The sequence below is a fragment of the Delphinapterus leucas genome, chromosome 12 (genome assembly GCF_059928025.1).
Source record: "Delphinapterus leucas isolate spDelLeu-1000000601 "Yukka" chromosome 12, BTC_Dleu_Yukka2, whole genome shotgun sequence".
Classification (NCBI taxonomy): domain Eukaryota; kingdom Metazoa; phylum Chordata; class Mammalia; order Artiodactyla; family Monodontidae; genus Delphinapterus; species Delphinapterus leucas.
The window spans coordinates 21,138,338-21,158,201 of NC_143140.1; the positions used below are offsets into that span (position 1 = coordinate 21,138,338).

The 19,864-nt window shown below is 43.1% G+C and overlaps 2 protein-coding genes across 3 annotated transcripts in view; one reads left to right on the forward strand and one right to left on the reverse strand.

The window, feature by feature from the left end:
- Window positions 1-18,093, reverse strand: part of LCA5 (lebercilin LCA5) — a 177,678-nt gene extending 159,585 nt beyond the window's left edge. For both annotated transcript variants that reach the window (XM_089921765.1, XM_089921763.1), the window contains exon 1: window positions 17,349-18,093. The gene's annotated coding sequence lies outside the window, so the exon portion shown is untranslated. The remainder of the gene's footprint in view (window positions 1-17,348) is intronic.
- Window positions 17,360-19,864, forward strand: part of SH3BGRL2 (SH3 domain binding glutamate rich protein like 2) — a 53,563-nt gene continuing 51,058 nt past the window's right edge. The window contains exon 1 of the mRNA XM_022590333.3: window positions 17,360-17,614. Coding sequence (XP_022446041.1) covers window positions 17,570-17,614 — 45 coding nt within the window. The 5' untranslated portion in view covers window positions 17,360-17,569. The remainder of the gene's footprint in view (window positions 17,615-19,864) is intronic.

Sequence of the window (19,864 nt, forward strand, 5' to 3'; positions counted from 1 at the left end):
TTCAGACAGTTCGCAAGAAGGCCTAGACTAACTAGGTCATGAGTTTACACCTGGACTGTCCTCCCTGGCTGATGTGCTTAGAAAAAATAAAGGTTAGAGTCCAGCTGAGTGGACCTAATCGCTACGGTGACCTCCGTGAGGCCACTTCTGGGCAGGATAACTCTGCAGCTGGTGGAGTTTATTGGTTAATAAAAGTGCAGGCTTTGGCATGGGGCCCAGATGCAAATGAGGCTCTGCAGCTTACTGGACAAATCACTTCATCTCTCTGAGCTTGCATGTCCACGTCTGTAAAAGGAGAACAATCTCTCTCTTAAAAGAGTTGCTATGAGGATTAAGCGTGATCACACCTGCAAAATGCCCAGTGCAGTAACTGATACCTATTAAACACTCCACAAGTTGTGGTTATTTATTTTGACTTCAAGAACCACTGTCTCAATTTAAAAAAAACAACAAACTTAGGGGTTGGGTGATTGTATCATGTGGCAGGTAACTTTACTTTGTCTGCAAAGTAAAGTCTGTTGTTTTCTTTTTGTCTTGAGGGGAAGAATTAAGACCTCGGTGGTAGCACAGTTTAGCTTCAATGACAATAGCCTTCCTCTTGCGTGGATTCAATTGCTGATACTTCCAAGTATGGTACTTATCTTGCTAAATAAGAAACAGGAGTGTGACACTCATGTTTCTTCAAAGTGCGTACTTACAGAGACGTGCACATGCAAAACATTTCTTAGGACTGATAAGGACGTAAATATCATAAGATATCGTTAAGTCAATGTCATAATCATTTCAAAAAGTTTGGCAAGCTCTAGCGTTATATTCATAAATTTATTAAGAGAGATATCAATTTTAATTTTGGCTGTACATATATATATGTTCTCTTACATAGAGAACTGAATGCTCTATGCTCTGTGTTCTGCTCTTTGGGAGAATTATGAATGATATAGGAAAAATAGTATCTTTGTTAAAACCTATCTGAAAATAAATTAATGAGGATCAAGATTTAAAAAAAAAAAAAAAAGAGCCATTGTCTCCCCCTGTTTGTGAGCTACAGCACACAACAAACTGTACCCATCAAAGGATTTCTGGATTTATATTTTTCTTCATATTTTATATTTCTTTTTACAAAATCTGTTTTAAGCCACCCCTAATTTCTTCACGGTTTTATTTTATAAGCATGTGGGCTGAAGCCACCTTCTTTGGCCGTGCTGGTAAGCAGGAGGCCCAAAGAGCTGTTAAGGACGTTTCCTTGGCACAATGTCACCGTGCAGCTCAGGACAGATGGCAGGGCACATACAGCCACAGAGAGACGCAGGAGCCCACTGGAACTGTGATGCTGCACCCGGCCTTGCCCTTGAAAGCCCAGGTGAGATGGATGCTGAAGGGCGACTGTAGCAAAAGGCAGGGGAAGGAGAGACACGGAGGGTGCTGAGGAGTGAGAGGCAAGAATAATAAGAACCAGCGTTTGCTGGGATTCTCAGCTCTGTGGCAGTTCTACCGAAGGTTCTTCGTACACATTTTTCTCACTCCATCCTCGTGATGACTATGTGAGACTGGACTATTATCCTGTTAGGAGGATGTGGGCAGAAGATACACCTCAGGGATGTCAAGTGACTTGCCTGAGATCACACGGGGGCTTGGCATCCACGCCTTCCTGATTCCAGAGCTCATTCTTTTTTTTTTTTTTGCGGTATGCGGGCCTCTCCCTGCTGTGGCCCCTCCCGTTGCGGAGCACAGGCTCCGGACGCGCAGGCTCAGCGGCCATGGCTCACGGACCCAGCCGCTTCGCGGCACGTGGGATCTTCCCGGACCAGGGCACGAACCCGCATCCCCTGCATCGGCAGGCGGACTCTCAACCACTGCGCCACCAGGGAAGCCCCAGAGCTCATTCTTTTACTGGGAAGAACGACAAAGCTTCAAGGAGGTGGTCCTAAATCTTCACCAGCCACTGCACTCAGGGACCAGACCTCGTCTTCCTGATGGTCACATTAGGGGGTTGGACAGGTGATCTCCACGATCCCTTCCACCTCTCACATGCTGCCTTTGTCACTTTGGGAAGCTCTGTTCAGTGACCCAGGGAAGCAAAAAGAAAATGCATGGAGTATCTATTTACTAAGGGCCAGATATTGTCTCTTACTCTATTCAATTCAAATATGAGTTTTCACCCAACTTTTGATTATGAGAAATATCAAAGCCTTGATTCAACAATTATTAAAATTTTGACATATTTGGTTCTTCCATACCTATCTGTCTCTCTACCAAGCTATCTATGTATCTATCATCTATATGAAGTTTTGAAATGAAGTAATGGACATCTCAAGATTTCACCCCTAAATATTTCATCCTGCATCTCCTTAAGAATAACAATATTTCCTTACATAAGCATAAACCATTATCACACCTAAGAAAGTTAACAATAGTTCCATATTTATATCCAAGTTTAATAGCCAGTCCAGATTAAAATTTCCTTGTCCCCAATTGCGTTTGTAGCTTTTGCCTGTGTTTTTGAACCCAGATCCAATCAAGTTTCACTCATTGTATTTGGGTAAGCAAGTTAAACAAGAACAGCCCCTCAAACTTTGCTATGTTTGTTTTGTTTTATGACACTGACTTTTCTTAGAAGAGTCCAGGCCAAAGTCTGGTAGAATAGCCCATATTCCGGATTTCTCTGTTTCCTTGTGGTGTTACATAACTCTCTCCCCTGATTTTTCCTGTAAACTGGAAGCTGGGTCTAAAGACCGGATTGGAATTCTGTTAAACACCTTTGGCAGGGATACTTCATAGGTGATTTGTACTTCATATCACTTCAGTCAGGAGACTCAACGCCAGGTTGAATATGACGCTAAATATGATCTCTTGGCTAAAGTGATAGCCCACAGGTTCTCCCATTGTAAGGATGGGATTCTCTTGAAAATCTGTTTGGCAGGGTGTGGATCATCTGTTCCGTACTTGATAATATACACATCCATTGATATTTAATTGTATATATTGTTCAATTGATAGTTGCAAATTGGTGATTTTCTAAGTTTTCTTTTCTCCTTCATTTCTTTGCAGGCATGCCTCTATAAACAAGAGCTTTTCCTTACCTATTGGGGATGAATTACATTTCCTTTTAAAAAGGAAGGGTAAATGCCTCCTTCTCTTTGCTAACTTTCAGAATAAGGAGTTGCTACAGTCACTTTTGATGGTGGTAAATCGGGGTTTTTCTGTCTTTCTTTGAACAGTGCTACAGACTTGTGGCTTTTTATTAATTCCATTTTTATGATCAATTGCACTCATTTTTGGTGCTCAAATTGCCCCAAATCTGGCCAGGGGGAGCTCCTTCAAGCTGGCTGGCTCCTGCATCCTTTGAGATGTCCCCATCATTCTTTGAGCACTTCCCTGCTTTTTGGCACAAGGCAAGGTCCTGGGCTCACCATCTAGTTTCCCGCCCCAGATCCAGAATTAGCCATTTCTCCAAGGAACGCTGGGATCTTTTATTGAAAAACAGTATTTGAAATCCAAGATCTCTGTAGTCAGGGAGCTATTGTACTCATCGCCGTTGTACTATCATTGCCTGTAAGCTCTTTCAGTGGCTAAAGCTAAGAAATGTATTTAAATCATGAGTTCATATTGATGCTCTCAATTCAAATTTCATATTACATGGCTTTTCTTAACTTTTAAAATTTTACATTGTACCTCTTTTCTCTTACATAGAAAAATATTTGTTTCTAATAACATTTTCGTATTTACTAATTTGCTATAGTTTACAATAGACATAAAGTAGATTTAAAATGCAAATAGCAGAAAATTACTTGGTGAATTTTAGATGTTGTTTTTGAAGGGGTATTTCTTTTTGTCCTTAGAATATATTCAACTAAAGATGGGCAATAAGAATATTGTGTTCCAGTGTCACTCCAAAGAACTATTTTTCTGTATATATTATGTCATCCATATGATCTATAGCTAGAGTAACTTGTTTTGGTTTGATTTCAAATTTGGTTTGCTTTTATTTTCTTTGTGAGTAAATTTTAGTTTTGAACAGGTAAAACATGTTTGAGCATTTATGTAGCTCAAATTCAAAATTACATAAAAATAGAGTTAAAGAATTCAACTATACTTATCCATATCCCCTTCCAGCTGCCTCTCGTCTTCTCCATCTCTAGGTAACCAACGATTTTATCAATCTGTTGGTTTGATTTTTTTTTTTTTTTTTTTTGCGGTACACGGGCCTCTCATTGCTGTGGCCTCTCCCGCTGAGGAGCACAGGCTCCGGACGCGCAGGCTCAGCGGCCACGGCTCACGGGCCCAGCCGCTCCGCGGCACGTGGGATCTTCCCGAACCGGGGCACGAACCCGTGTCCCCTGCATCGGCAGGCAGACCCTCAACCACTGCGCCACCAGGGAAGCCCGGTTTGATACTTTTTAACTGTACATGGGATTTCCTCTCCCTTTTTACACTAAAGAAAGCACTCTATATTTACTGCTCTGTGCCTTGTTTTCTTCCTCCCTAATGATATTAACAACATATCCTGAGAATCCATTTGGTTCCTAAGTACCTTCCCCATTCTTCTTTGTTACTGCATCCTTGATTCAGCAGTCCTACACTTTTGTTGCTATTTAGTCTCAAAACAAGTGGTGGTTTTGCTCGTATTATCTTACTGGTGGCTCTTTTTGCCTTTGTTCATGCCCTTCTGGTCCTCGTAGGCACTTGAGGTCCCGACGTCTGCTAAGGTTTTCCAGTGGGGCGGAGGCGGGGAACCCAGGTGCGGTTGATTCCCAACACAGTCATTACATCAACCCACTTCCCTTTGGTGGAGATGAGGATAACGAGGAGCCGAGCTCAGCGGTTTTCCCTCAGATCCAGCCCCAGGCACCCTGGGCTTTTTCCTGTTTAGATGGAGAGCTGACGTGTAATGAACAAGGGGAGGCTGCAGCTTTAACGCAGCTTGGTTTTAACTTCTGGTTTATTCCCTTCCCTTCTCTAGTAGGTACAAATGGGAATCGTTTCCCTCTTGTGCTAACTTAAAGGCAATTAAAAAAAGAAAGAAAAACCAAACACAAGATTTTACTAATATTCCAAAGACATACCATTTGGTTGAAGAAAGATTTTACTGCACACTGAAGCTGGAACTTCCCTTTTCAGATTTAATGTTTCAGAGTTCTCAGAAGAGCTTTAACTATTAGTATGTGAGTTTTCTTTAGGCTGACTTTTTTCCGTGCTCATCTCCAAAACTCTTTTTTTTTTTTTTTTTTTTTTGCGGTACGCGGGCCTCTCACTGTTGTGGCCTCTCCCGTTGAGGAGCACAGGCTCCGGACGCACAGGCTCGGCGGCCATGGCTCACGGGCCCAGCCGCTCCGTGGCACGTGGGATCCTCCCGGACCGGGGCACGAACCCGTGTCCCCTGCATCGGCAGGCGGACTCTCAACCACTGCGACACCAGGGAAGCCCTCCAAAACTCTTAACACACACATTCTCTCCTTTTCTTTTTCTGCTGTGTTCCATTCATCAGTCTCACAGGAGCCAGGTTCTGCCTTTTTTTTTTTTTTCTTTTTTTGAGATAAACAAATGTTCTTTCTTTCTTGCTGGGTAATTCTTTTGAAAATATATTCTTTCAAAGTTCATTTCTTAAGTTATCTGTCCTACTTCTGCCCTATTCATTAAAAAAAAAAAAGGTGGATAAACCATTTTGGTTAAATTAAGAGTTTTTTGCCTTTCCCTATAACAATTTTATTCTGACCTTTGAGAGTAATATGGCAAAAAGAAACTAATGCAATGACGTGTGTTTATCATCTAATCCACGCATGCTAGGTGCATGACTGTTGCCTGGCTTGTGAATTACTTAAGCTTCAGCACACGCAGAATAAATTAACTGAGCTCTGAATAGATCACTTATTAGTCTTTGGAGGATAACTGCCTCATAGGAATCTGGAGCCCTGTGTGACGGTCAGCATCCTTTTCAGCCTTGGAGTCAGGAGCAGTGGCAAAGCAATGATGATTTCCTGGCCTGAAAGGAAGGGAAGGGGCTCATGAGAGAGAAAAGGAGCATGTGTGGGCAAAGAAGATAGAAGAGTAGAGGTGAGAGCAAGTAAGGAAGAGAAGCAAGAAAAGAATGGGAAGAAAGGAGAGGAATGGAAGATACTGCAGGAAAAGAGCACAAAGGGTCTAAACTATGTTACAGATGTACGTCTGGTGGAAAGAACTCTCCTCTCAGGGTTGGAAACCATGTTTTCCACTTGTGTATCTTCTGCACATGGTGCTATCCAAAGAATCTGAGGTGGGTTGTAAATCAAGAACTTTGGGAAATACAGTGGCTCTTTTTATTAGTAGCTATTATTTACACATGCTTACCATGTACCAGTCCCTTATTCAAGCACTTAGCACAGGTTATGCCATTTAATTCTTACCCCAATCCTAGGAATTGGATTTTATAATTATCTCAGTTTTCCTGCTGTGGAAACTGAGGCAAGGATGCTAATTAACTTACCAAGGTCACACTGAGCAAATGACAGTTACTGTTTTTTGCCACTCACCCTGTCTTCCTTGCTCGCAGAACCCCAGTAGTTTGGGTTGGCTATATGCCCACCCTCCACCCCAAAATCCTTGGGGATAAAGACCTAAACCCATCTTGCCTCTGGCACTCTCCTTCCTGATATGTACTTTCCCAGCCTCCCTTGGCCATGTGACCCAGTTCTGATCAAAGAGGTTTAGGGAGAAGCCCACTGGGGGGCTTCTGGGAAAGCTTTTCCTCTGTGATAAGAGGAAAGCATATTTTCTGACTGCCCTCTTCTTTCTTCCTACTTGGGATGATAGTATGACAATGCCATCCTTGTGGCTGAGGCAGCCACTTTGCAACCATGAGGCAACGAGCCCAAGGAAGAACATCACTATGCTGAGGATGGCGCACTGGAAAGTGGAAAGCGTCCTGGGCTTTGAGGACGTTGCTGAATTGCGGTGATAAACCTGGATTCACCTCCCTATCCTCTTCTTGTTATGTAATGTTTCACATCAAATGTCCCGATTGCTGCCACAAGTTTGTTAGATTTAGCCAAACCTACAGCTGCATGTATGTCAACTGTTATGGGAACAGAAGTGGATTTTGGACACAAGAAGCCTGTTTCTGTTTTGGGCTGATAGGCTGCTATTCAGTACCACTGAATTCTGTCTGCTTCATCACCTCCCACCCTCAACCTTGACTCCACATACACAGTTGTTACGCTTGATTGAGGAACAAAGGCAAAATGTAGCAAACTGTAGGAAAATAGACACTGATGAGATTTTTAAGTACCAAAAATATTACTTATTCTACTAAAACCGGAACAGACGTGATACATATTGCAAGTAAACTTTAGATCATACTACAGAGATTCCTTTCCAAGGACCCATACTCCATGTCTCTGCACTGTTCGCACATAACCACCCACTCACTGGCCTTTGTGCTTCTATCCAGGACTTCAGTTTGTGCTAAAACTGTTTTATTCCACCTCTAATGCACACACTCTTTTATGAATCTTCATATACCCAGCATCTAGTAGAGTGCCTGGTACCTAGTAGGAATTTGATATATATCAGCGGTATGGAATTAAAATCGCATAATATCCCCTCTGTTGAATAGCTATCCAATTTACATGCATCTCAGGAACTACAAAGACATATTCATATTTTTATGGTCCTGAGAGATGATTTCTTAATAATTATTAAACATTTAAAGAAATGCACATTGCTTAAGAGAGGAAGTTTGATAAGTTGCTAATAGAGAGCAGGTGCTCAACAAATAAACCGAACTGAACAGATTGGCTTTTAAAAAGCTACACGTTCGGGGCTTCCCTGGTGGCACAGTGGTTAAGAATCTGCCTGCCAACGCAAGGGACACGGGTTTGAGCCCTGGCCTGGGAAGATCCCACATGCTGCGGAGCAACTAAGCCCATGCGCCACAACTATGGAGCCTAAGCTCTAGAGCCCGCGAGCCACAACTACTGAGCCCACGTGCCACAACTACTGAAGCCCACACACCTACAGCCTGTGCTCCTCAACAAGAGAAGCCACGACAATGAGAAGCCCACGCACCACAACAAAGAGTAGCCCCCGCTCACCGCAACTAGAGAAAGCCCGCGTGCGGCAACGAAGACCCAACTCAGCCAAAAATTAAAAATAAATAAATCAAATAAATAAGTTTAAAAAAAAAGATTTTAAAAGCTACACGTTCACCATATGATCCAGCAATCCCACTCCTGGGCATATATCCAGAGAAAACCAAAATTAGAAAAGATACAGGCGCCCCAATGTTCACTGCAGCACTATTTACAATAGCCAAGACATGGAAGCCACCTGAATGTCCATCGACAGAAGAATGGATAAAGAAGATGAAGTACATATATACAATGGAATATTACTCAGCCATAAAAAAGAATGGAATAATGCCATTTGCAGCAACATGGATGGACCTAGCGATGATCATACTATGTGAAGTAAGTCAGACAAAGACAAATATCATATGATTCACTTATATGTGGAATCTAATTTTAAAAAATGATACAAATGAACTTATCTACAAAACAGAAACAGACTCACAGATACTGAAAACAAACGTATGGTCACCAAAGGGGAAATGTGGAAGGGGGATAAATCAGGAACTTGGGATGAACATACACACACTACAATATATAAAATAGATAACCAACAGGGCCTACTGTAGAGCACAGGGAACTGTACTCAATGTCTTGTAATAACCTATAGGGGAAAAGAATCTGAAAAAGAACGAATATATGTATAACTGAATCACTCTGCTGTACATCTGAAACTAACACAACATTGTAAATCAACTGTACTCCAATAAAATCTTTAAAAAGATAAAAAGCTACATGTTCTGGGAAATGTAAATTGTGGTTCAAGTAAAATAAGGCATGCCCACTACATCGTTTTCAGGGCAAGAAGAATTTAATGGGTTTTTCAGATATGTCTGGTTTATAACCAGAAAGCAATTAACACTAGAAGGACTAGAGCTTCATTATTAAGTCCTTCATTTTGTCATAAACTTAGTGATACCTGGGCCAGATCACAGCTTCCCAGTACAGTGAGTGCATTCACAGAGAAGTCTCATTCCCTGACCTTGGTGTTAAAAGGGATTCCACTTAATGCAAAAATGCCTTCCCTCTAAAAAGATGCTATTTAAACCCGACAGCTCTCATTGCAGTGGAGACCAATGTAGAGTGATGGCTGCAATTTAAGTTGCTCTGAATAACCTGGCTAGAGATGGATGCAAAACTGAGGAAAAGAAGTGGTAACCTAATAAAGGGCTCTATATTTTTTGTCGCCCTTTGATCTTACTTTTTAGGAAAGAGTTGAGAAATTTAAAGGTGAAGAGCTCATTGTTTTTTTCAAAACCATTATAGCTCAAGGTATTTAGAAGTACTCAAAGCAAATGTTCATCATTTCCATCGAGTAGGCCCTTCAAAATCATAGGAAAAGCAATAATAAAAAGTAATAACTGCTACAACAACATCACTTTATATTTGCTTAACCTGACTTTTCCATCTACTCTAATTGAAGCTATATATAAACTTTTTTTTATACTTGCTCTGTTGCAATTATTCTAAATGGCTTTATGCCTAGCATAATGAGAAATTATAATGAACTGAAAACTCATTAGCAATGTATTCATGAGGAATCAAAATAATTTCAAAATTCAACAACCTAAATGTAAATTTTTGTTTATTATAATATGGCATTCATTTATAAAGTACTGAACTAATAATCAAAATATTGTAGGGTATTGGGAGTTCCTCTAATTTGCCGAGAACTACTTAAGCAATATCAACTTTTAACCTTTATCTTGTTATGGTGACATCATCTCTTGATCTGGAATGTAATCTTGGAGGGGGTAGGGGGAGATGTGTACACACACACACACACACACACACACGTGTGTGTGTGTGTGTATATATATATGTATCTCCAAAAAAATTGATTAGGAGAGTCCTACAAGATTAAAAAACAAAATAAAACAATAAAAATAGTCCTTTCCTTCAAGCACCTAGCATACTCTTGTTCAGTTTTCATCTTCCTGAGAAGCCATAATCTCCATGAGGGTGAGGTAGGAGATAGATGGGCCCCTGGGCCAGACAGCTGGTGTTTGTCAGGCAGAGTAAAATTGCAGCTTTGTTCTCACCCAGACACTCCAAGGACAAAGCTGGTGGCAGAAGCTGAGCTCTGCTGAAGTAAAGAGATAAGATGACCAGTCCTGAGGCCAAGGAACACTTCCCTGTCTGCACATGCGCAGGAAGGTTCCTTGGGGGTTAAAAAGGGAGGGGGCACCACCCCATAATAAGTGTGGACATGCACCCACAGGCCTCTGCGGTGGGATCCATCTTGGCAAAAAGTTGCTCACCCATCTTAGGGAAGGAGGGTCCTAGGACTGGTCAGGTGTGAAAAAAGAAACAAGATAATGGGCCAAAGGTAAACAAAGACTCAGAAGGACTGTCCTATATAAGTGATTCAAATCACCACTTTACTGGGCTCCTCCTTAGAGAGGATGCCTAGCTTCTGACTTAAATAAACTTAAATAAATAAACTGCTTTTCTGTATGCTCTCCCATATGTTGTGCTGTGTCTCTAATAATAAACTTTGTACCTGTTTTTACAGTTTTTGCCTCCTTGAAACATTTTTGCTTTCAATGGGGGTAAGAGCCAGGGGAACTCTGCTTCTAGCTTCTAACCCCTGATGGTTTAGTGGCTAGGATTCCTGGTTTTCATCCAGGCTACCCAGGTTCAGCTCCTGGGCAAGGAACTAAGATCTCTCTTCAGGACCGCTGACTGCTGTCTCTCCGAGATCAACAGTAGGGACTATGTTTGATTCAGTGCTGAGTCCTCAGCATCTAGCATAGCACGTGACACACACTGAATGACTACAGCTGCAAGAAATTAACTGCATGCAAGGTTTTTAGCTCTTCCTGTGGTTACCAGCAGACCTCGAAGCTTCCTTGTTATAGTTCCTATATATATATATATATATATATATATATATATAGTGCTCCAAGATGGCTTGTGCATTCACCTCTCTCCTCCTAACTTTTTCCAGATTCTAGTGGGAATAAGGTATTGGGGAAATGAAAGTGTTTTCTCATGTCAGAGAGGATAGGGAACCCTATTGATTGGGTTGAATGTGAACTGATTCAAGAATATGTCCTGGTGTGGAGAAAAAGGAACCTTCCTACACTGTTGGTGGGAATGTGAATTGGTACAGCCACTATGGAGAACAGTATGGAGGTTCCTTAAAAGACTAAAAATAGAACTACCATACGACCCAGCAATCCCACTCCTGGGCATATATCTGGAGAAAACTATAATTCGAAAAGATACATGCACCCCAGTGTTCATTGCAGCTCTATTTACAATAGCCAAGACATGGAAGCAACCCAAGTGCCCATCAACAGATAAATGGATAAAGAAGATGTGGTATATATACATACAATGGAATATTACTCAGCCATAAAAAAGAATGAAATAATGCAGCAATGAAATTTGCAGCAACATGGATGGACCCAGAGATTATCATACTAAGTGAAGTAAGCCAGAAAGAGAAAGACAAATATATCATGATATCACTTATATGTGGAATCTAAGAAAAAAAAAAGATACAAAAGATACAAATGAACTTATTTACAAAACAGAAAGAGACTCACAGACATAGAAAACAAACTTATGGTTACCGAAGGGGAAAGGGGGTGGGGGATGGACAAATTAGGAGTTTGGGATTAACATATACATACTACTGTATGTAAAATAGATAAGCTACAAGAACCTACTGTACGGCACAGGGCAATCTACTCAACATTTTGTACTAACCTATAAGGGAAGAAAATCTGAAAAAGAATATACATACATATATATATATATATACACACACACACACACACACACATATATATATCTGAATCACTGTGCTGTACACCTGAAACTAATACAACATTGCAAATCAACTATGCTTCAATTTAAAAAAAAAAAAAAGAATATGTCCTGAATGTTGGTTTCAAGCCTAATTCCTTGCTTTACGATTTGCCTCCAGTTCTTAAACATGACGGCTGAAAGTTCCATCCAGTTCAGGGATTGCTTAGTACGGTTCTGTTAATTAAGATTTTATTATATTAAGAATAGACAGGATGGGCCCGATGAAGCCACATAAAAGCAGCGAATGAATTTTCTTACAAAATTCAAGCCGCCTTACTTGCCTTTATTGCTGCTTCATTTCACTAATACTCCTTTTCTCTTAAGTATGGTCTCTAAACTTCATTAACATCAAAAAGATTTTAAGTACTTTAACAGGACATGGCACTGGACAAGAGGCTCATACGAACCAGATCCCTGTTATTTAGCAAGTTCAAATCACAGACATGAGACAGAAATATTTACAGGATTTATATGCTTTATGCAAATGAAGGCCATTCCTTGATTTACTTTGCGTGATTCGTAACAGCTAATACTTTGTGAGTCCCAACTGTGTCCCAGGCACTGTGTGAATAGCACTTTACTTACACCTTCTCCACTAAGCCCCCAACAACAACTCGGAAGGGGAGGTATTGGAAAGTTACCTAAACTGCCTAAGGAAGCTCATACAGCTGGGACATCGATCCAGGTCTGGCTCAGAGGCCTGTTCCTTAACCACTCTGACCTATCCCTGCCCTACTCCTGCCCTTTGGCTTATAACCTCCACTCCCACAAATCTGTCACCTACTAACAGCCAAATGTGCTCATTGAGCTTTCAGGGGAGCTGCTGCCTGGAGTAGGGCAGGGATCGTCACACGCATGGTGTGGTGACCGACATTCTTTAAAAAGTGAAATTCCTGGGACTTCCCTGGTGGTCCAGTGGGTAAGCTCCGCACTCCCAATGCAGGGGACGCAAGTTCAATCCCTGGTCAGGGAACTAGATTCCGCATGCATGCCGCAACTAAAGATCCAGCACAGCCAAAATAAATAAATAAATGTGTGGGTTTTTTCTTTAAGTGAAATCCTTGGGGAGCTAGACAGTCTTGGATTAAGTGCTGTTAAGGACAGGCACACCCGACAAAACAGAATTATCAATCAGATTCAATGCCACTCTAAAAATAAAATCTGGACAGTTGGGGGACTCCAGACTGTTTCAAAGAGCTCTTCATTTAATCTGTAGATAAACCTGAAAGAAGAATGTTTCTGTTCCCTGACTCCCCTGCAAGCTTCTGTCCTTGTTCATTCTCTTATTACTCCTCAACTTCCAATTAGAAAAGACTAGATCGTTCCCTCTACTGCCTCATTAGCTATCGCTGCGATGTGGCTTCTGCCTCTGCCCTCCTCCTGGAAATGCTCTCATAAAGGTCAGCAATGATAACAAACCATTATTATAATAACACCCGGTGCTTCTTGTGGCTTTACTGGGAGCCAAACACCAGGCTCAGAGCTTTATTTACGTTGGAGGGAGAAACCTGGAGAACCCTAGGGCTGTATGGAACTTGCGAGTCACTACTGAAAGATGAGTATATTTTAGACAAAAATCTGTATTTTTGAGCAGTGTTGTCCAGTTTGCTACAGTCCTCTCGGTGAATACATGTGCACTTGGACCTACCCCACCTCTCTCACTTATGTCACCTGCCTGACCCCTATAGGGAGAGGATTTACTACCTGCTCTTTACACAGATATTCTGGCCGGGATTGTGTAGCTGCCAGGAAAAGAGATGTTATACACCTTAAATTTACACACTGTTATATATCAATTATATGTCAATAAAACTAAGGAAAAAAATCCACTCTTGCCAGATGTTCTATCACGACTTGTAAAAGGGATCGATTTCTAGGCAATGCAGGAGCAGCCTCCATGATGCCTAATGACCTACTCCATTTTCTGAGTTCTGTCTTAAGTTTCAGCCACCTGCTCTATCTGCAGACTTGACTTGTCAGATCAGCTCGGAATCCTCTCTGTGCTGTGATACCCTGGTGGTGATCTTGGACTCTTAGCTTATGTTCCAGATTGCTTTCTACTCTCTGTCACTCTCTGGGTCCCAACTCTGTACTGGCTACTGTGGGTTCCTGCACTGCTAACACTTTGTCCTGAATACAAGCTTTAAGGATAAACCTCTTCACCGAGGGTCCAAAAAATAGAGCTAACTATGACCAGAGTAATCTTCTCAAAGTACAGTTCTTTTTTTTTTTTTTTTAAAGACTTGGTTTTAACAAATTTGTTTAAAATAATTTTTTTTTGTGGCTGTGTTGGGTCTTCCTGGCAGTGCGCGGGCCTCTCACTGTGGTGGCTTCTCTTGTTGCCAAGCACAGGCTCTAGGTGCACGGGCTTCAGTAATTGTGGCATGAGGGCTTCAGTAGTTGTGGCTCACAGGCTCTAGAGCACAGGCTCAGTAGTTGTGGCGCGCAGGCTTAGTTGCTCTGCGGCATGTGGGATCTTCCCGGACCAGAGCTTGAACCGGTGTCCCCTGCATTGGCAGGTGGATTCTTAACCACTGCAGCACCGGGGAAGTCCTCAAAGTATAGTTCTGATCATATCCTTTTCTTCCTCAGAGTGCTTACAAATTAAGTACAACCTTCTTAAGGCACTTTGGGTTGTACAAAACAGAAACCTATTTGGGGTGACTTAGGTTAAGATGAGGAATTTATGATTTGAATACAGGACTATGACACAGGCCTCCAGAGCGGGGATACAGGAACAGGCTGAGCCATAAACAGGGACTGGCAAACTTCTTCTGTAAAAGGGCTACAGAGTAAATGTACTAGGCTTTGCAGGCCATATGGTTTCTGGCATTCTGCCAGAGACAATAGGAAAACTATTGTGTTCTAATAAAACTTTATTTACAAAACAGACAACCAACTGGATTTGACACACAGGCCAGAGTTTTAGGGCCCCTGGGCTAAAGCATTATCAGGATTCTCTGAAACATTTCCATCGCCCTCCACGCCCCTGCTTTGTTGTTCTCTTCCTGTTGACTACCTTCCTCAGCTTCTCTGGTTCTCATGTTGGAACAGGGCTTCTGAAAGCACTGAGCTTCCAGGTCACAAGATGAAGTTCAAGCGTTCTCTCTCTCTATTAGTCCTAATTTTATTTTATTTATTTATTTATTTTCAAAATTTTATTTATTTATTTTTGGCTGTGTTGGGTCTTCATTTCTGTGCGAGGGCTTTCTCTAGTTGCGGCGAGCGGGGGCTACTCTTCATCGCAGTGCGCAGGCCTTTCACAGTCGTGGCCTCTCATGTTGCAGAGCACAGGCTCCAGACGCGCAGGCTCAGTAGTTGTGGCGCACGGGCCCAGTTGCTCCGCAGCATGCGGGATCTTCCCAGACCAGGGCTCGAACCCCTGTCCCCTGCATTGGCAGGTAGATACTCAACCACTGTGCCACCAGGGAAGCCCTAGTCCTAATTTTAAATCCTTAGGGAAGAGATGTTGCCTGGCCTTGCTTGGCTCAGACGCTCACCCCTCAACCTATCAGCTGTGGCCAGGGCTCTGGGTCTTGCTCTATGAACCAGGGGCGTGTTGGGAAACCACCCCTACAAGTTCTTGGATCAAAGCTGAGGAAGAGATTCCAGAAAAAGGCAGGGAGTTAGGCAGACAACCCAGTGACAGCCTCTTGCTGCATTCAACCAAAGCTGTATTTTCAGCATTGCCCCGTTAGGACCCTGATTTTCTTTCCTGAAGCAAAACGGACCCCTTGCTGTTCCTACAGACCCTGCATTTTCCATCCTGCATCCCTTCTATCTGCCAGCAGAAATTCTACTCACCTTTAAAGTCTCTTCTAGAAGGCCACCCTTTCCCTCGCTTTCCTTTATATCCATACAACACTCTACTGGTACAGTGTATCTCATTCTGTCGCTATTTCTGTACCTGACTTTTTGTTTTGCAGACAACAGGTGCTCTGCTGACTGAGGAAATGACTTATTCAGCTTTTCACCCACTCTGGTACCTGTTAGAGCACAGGCTCTGAGTTCTCATTTGTTGAGTTTAACCATATCCTCAAAGCTGAATAATTCCAAACCGAAGAAATTGAGACTTTTATAAAGTTGCATTTATACAGGAAATACGGTATCTACCTTTAAGAAAATTATTGTAAAAGTAATAAACATTCATTTACGCGTTTACGGTGGCCAAATTAAAGTAAATCTGCAGAGAGAGATTATCTACAGCCAGCAAAGTTTATAGTTAAAATTGTTGAATAGTAAGAAGAAATAAAGTCCCATTAGCATTGTATCTTCTGTCACTGTACTAAATAAAAAATGGAATACTACAGACATGACTTCTGATAAATAGGGACGGTTATACACTTGAAATATTCAAAATCGCTCTAAAAAACAAATGCTCCAAAACGATTAGTATTTGTGCAAGAATTTTACCAAAGAGCCGGAGACCTCATCATCTAATTTCTTTGTTTCTAGAACTATTAATTAACATTGCTCCCAGAACTCTGCTAAAACTCCCCTGCTGAAAGGAAGAAAGTAAATACAGTACTGCAGGGAAAACGGGTTCATTTTCACGGAGCTGCGAGAGGCTTGCGCTTTCGTGAAACAGAAAACACTTGCTGAAGAACTATTCCTAAACTCTTAGCAACTACATAGAAGCTTTTCATTTTAACAGCATCCTCCTGGGAGACTGCGCTGGAATGTGCAGCAGGTCTGAAAAAGGCACAGATTTGGCTCAACTGTAAATATCAGGTGCACAGAGGCGAAGCCATTGTGTAGGGGAGGGGGTGGGGCGGGCGGGGTCCTGATTCCCGATGCTGATAGTACGATTCTAATTTCGCTTGGTATTTATTTTTTCTGCTACAATTACAGTTTTGCTAGAAAAATAAAATATTGGCTGTGCTCTCACCTGGGTTTCTACTTTTCAGCGTCTACCGAAAAAGAAAGCCTCTCATTTACCCCGCAAAGAATCACCTTTCCGCACCTCCAGAGCCGCTGGGAAAAGAGAGGAGCGCGCGTCCCCACCGCCCTTACCGTCCCCACTTCCCCGAGCGCCCGGCCCGCCCCACCCCGCCGGCCGCGAGTCGCTGGGGCTTGCTGGGCGGGCAGGAGACCCGGAGACGATGGGTCTCCGCGGCACCACTAAGTCTGTGGACGTTTCTGGGAGGGGATGCTCCACACCAGTAATCCACAACACTGAAACCCCAGCTCGGACTTTGAACCAAGCTCTTCCTGCCTAGTTTTCTTTTTGCCCCTTCGTCTCGCCAGGATCCTCGCCACCCCCGTCATAGCTTCTTCCCGGCCTCGGGTGGCCTTCCAGCCACCTGCGCTCGTCCGAGGAGGCGGTTGGTAAGAGCTCAGTCCACCGCCATCCCAGGGAGCTGCGGAGACTACAACTCCCATCACGCCCCGCAGCCGGCTCCCTCCCCTCCCCTCTGCCCCCCCCTCTACCTTGGCCGGCGGTTGGGAAGCTCTCAGCTTTTATCTGCAGACCGGGCGGGAGGGATACGGATCCCTGCGATCTTCCCAGACCCGAGCGCTGTGCCCGGCGGTGGCGGTGGCGGTGGCGGTGGCGGTGGCGGTGGCGGAGGCTCTCAGCCGAGTTCTGCCTTTGCGTCCGCGCCAGCCCGGAGCCTCCGGGGGCCGACGGTCAGTCCCGGCGCGGCGAGAGGATGGTCATCCGCGTGTTCATCGCCTCCTCCTCGGGCTTCGTGGCGGTGAGCACGTAGGGGACCGGCCGCGGGCCGGGTCTGCGTGGTAGGGGCAGCAGGGCGCCGATCCTGCGGGAGGCGCGCGGCGCTCGCCCCGGTGCGTCTCGGCGCGCTGCGCGTCCGGCGGCGGGAGCCGGCGCCCGGCAGGTGATCCATCATCCTCGGACAATGAATAGGGCGGGGAGCCAAGGTTGGTGGGGGACCCCGGACTCACCCACGTGCCCACCCTGCACGGCCTGAGAGGGAGACAGGAAAATGGAGTCGGCGGGAAGCCCCCAGCTCCAGTTGAGTGGCTCGGGGATTTGGGGACGGGTGGTCCGAGAGCTTCGGGGGTCCCGCTTCCCTTGGTGTCAGTTCTTGCCGATTTGGGACACTCAGCCCGGTTCTGTGTTGTACGGGAGCTTGTCAGGCTGCTTGGTTTGCTAACCTAGCTCCTGAATGGAACAAGTTTAAGTGGAACTTGCTCTCCACCCTCTGTGCCCCGCCACAAAGCACGTTTCTTCAGTTTTATACCTGCGCAGAGAGAACAGTAAACCAGGTTTGTCCTGTCGTGCCAGGGGTTTTTGTTTTGTCCTTTTTTTTTTTGGCCTCGGGTACGATAAATATTTTTACATCTATATGTAAAATGTGGTGCGTTTGGTTTCTTTTCTCCAGTAATGCTGTGCTCAGTTTCATCTTGGGGATATATAAATTGTGGTCTCTTTAATTATTTTAAGCTGTTTTGTGTGGTCGATATTCTTGAATTTTTTTTAAGGAAGAAGTTACATAGCTAAATGTCAGACTTTAGGGAAAAATTCCGTAATATACTTGATAGCCCACTGAATAAGACAGGTAGCAATATGTTCTACACGATTAGATTATTAAGATTTGGTTACCTTAGCTAAGAGTAAAACTCTAGATTTAAGAGGCTCTTTGGTGAGATACAGAATCAAATACATCAGAAAGTGCAATGCTGATAGCTTAAAATTTGGTCTGGCCAGTTGGTTGCAGGCCCAGCAACTCAACCATGTTTTCCCCAAATTTGTTTCTGAAGCAGGTGAGATGGAAGGAAGAAAATGTTGTTTGCGACACAACACTGAGGTTTTTTATTTAAAAAGGAATTACCCTACAATAGAAAAAAAGGCCCCCTTTTGCATTAGTTACAATAGATGGGAAATTCCAATTTATCTTTGTATGCAGGCATGCCCTGGTCTCCCACATTCCTGATAGTTTTGGTGTTTCTTGTTATTTGGGGCTGCTTAGTCATACCTGCCTTTTATAGATGTCTGCACTGAAGCTGCACTTCATGTGTTTGGAAACCCATACTGTTTCATGGATAGATTTTTTTCCAATTCACTTCTTCATAAGAGCGCTACAAAGCTTTTGGTTTCACCATCAACTTGCGTGCTGCGATGATTGTTGCAATAGCATTTTATTGATTGAAAAAGGGATGCTTTATGTATTAAGAAGCCTACGCTACCGATGTTGGACAAGTCAAACTTACGGTAATGACTTGGCTTATCCTGTAAGAAGGTCGTATATCAAGAGAGTTCTGGAACCCCACATCTCTGTTTCCTCAATTCCATTAACAAATATTTATTGCCTGCCTGCTATGTGCCTTTTTAACTTTTAAATTTAATGTTGGGTGTTTTGCACATGAAGCTAGACCTAAGAGACCCCAGTTTTGAGGAAGGCTCTGACGCGTGGTGTGAGTTTGGTTGAAGTACCTCACCTCTGCTGGAGTTTCTTGTCCATAGAATGAACGGTTGTGATGAATAACTCAGCATTGCACTCTAGCTTTAAAGTGCTTTGAATTAATTAGTTGGGTAAATGTGGATAAATCCTTATAATGACTTCTTTCACATTGACAATATACATGTTAGTATCAAAGTGAATTTATTCTTTTCCTCTGGTGTTTTACTGGGATGGCTCAGGTCCCCTCACTAACACACCCGGTAGTCTGTGTTCCAACAAGATACGGTTTCAGCTGGAAGACATACTCTGTTATCACATACCATATGTACAGCCCATAAATGCTAATTATGTATTTTAAAGTACCTGATCTTTTCGGGTCTCAGACAGCCCTCAGTCACTGAGTCCCTCCAATTGTAAATTTATCTCCTATATCAGTACAGAGTTTTTCTGTAATTAGGTAACATCAATACTTTGGGTGAGGGTAAGTTTATGCTTCTATGCAAGAATGGTGATTTCTAAGAGATAATGAAGTTGTTAAGGTCAGCTGTTGAGCAGAAGAGGCTCACTAGGGCTTATGGTATT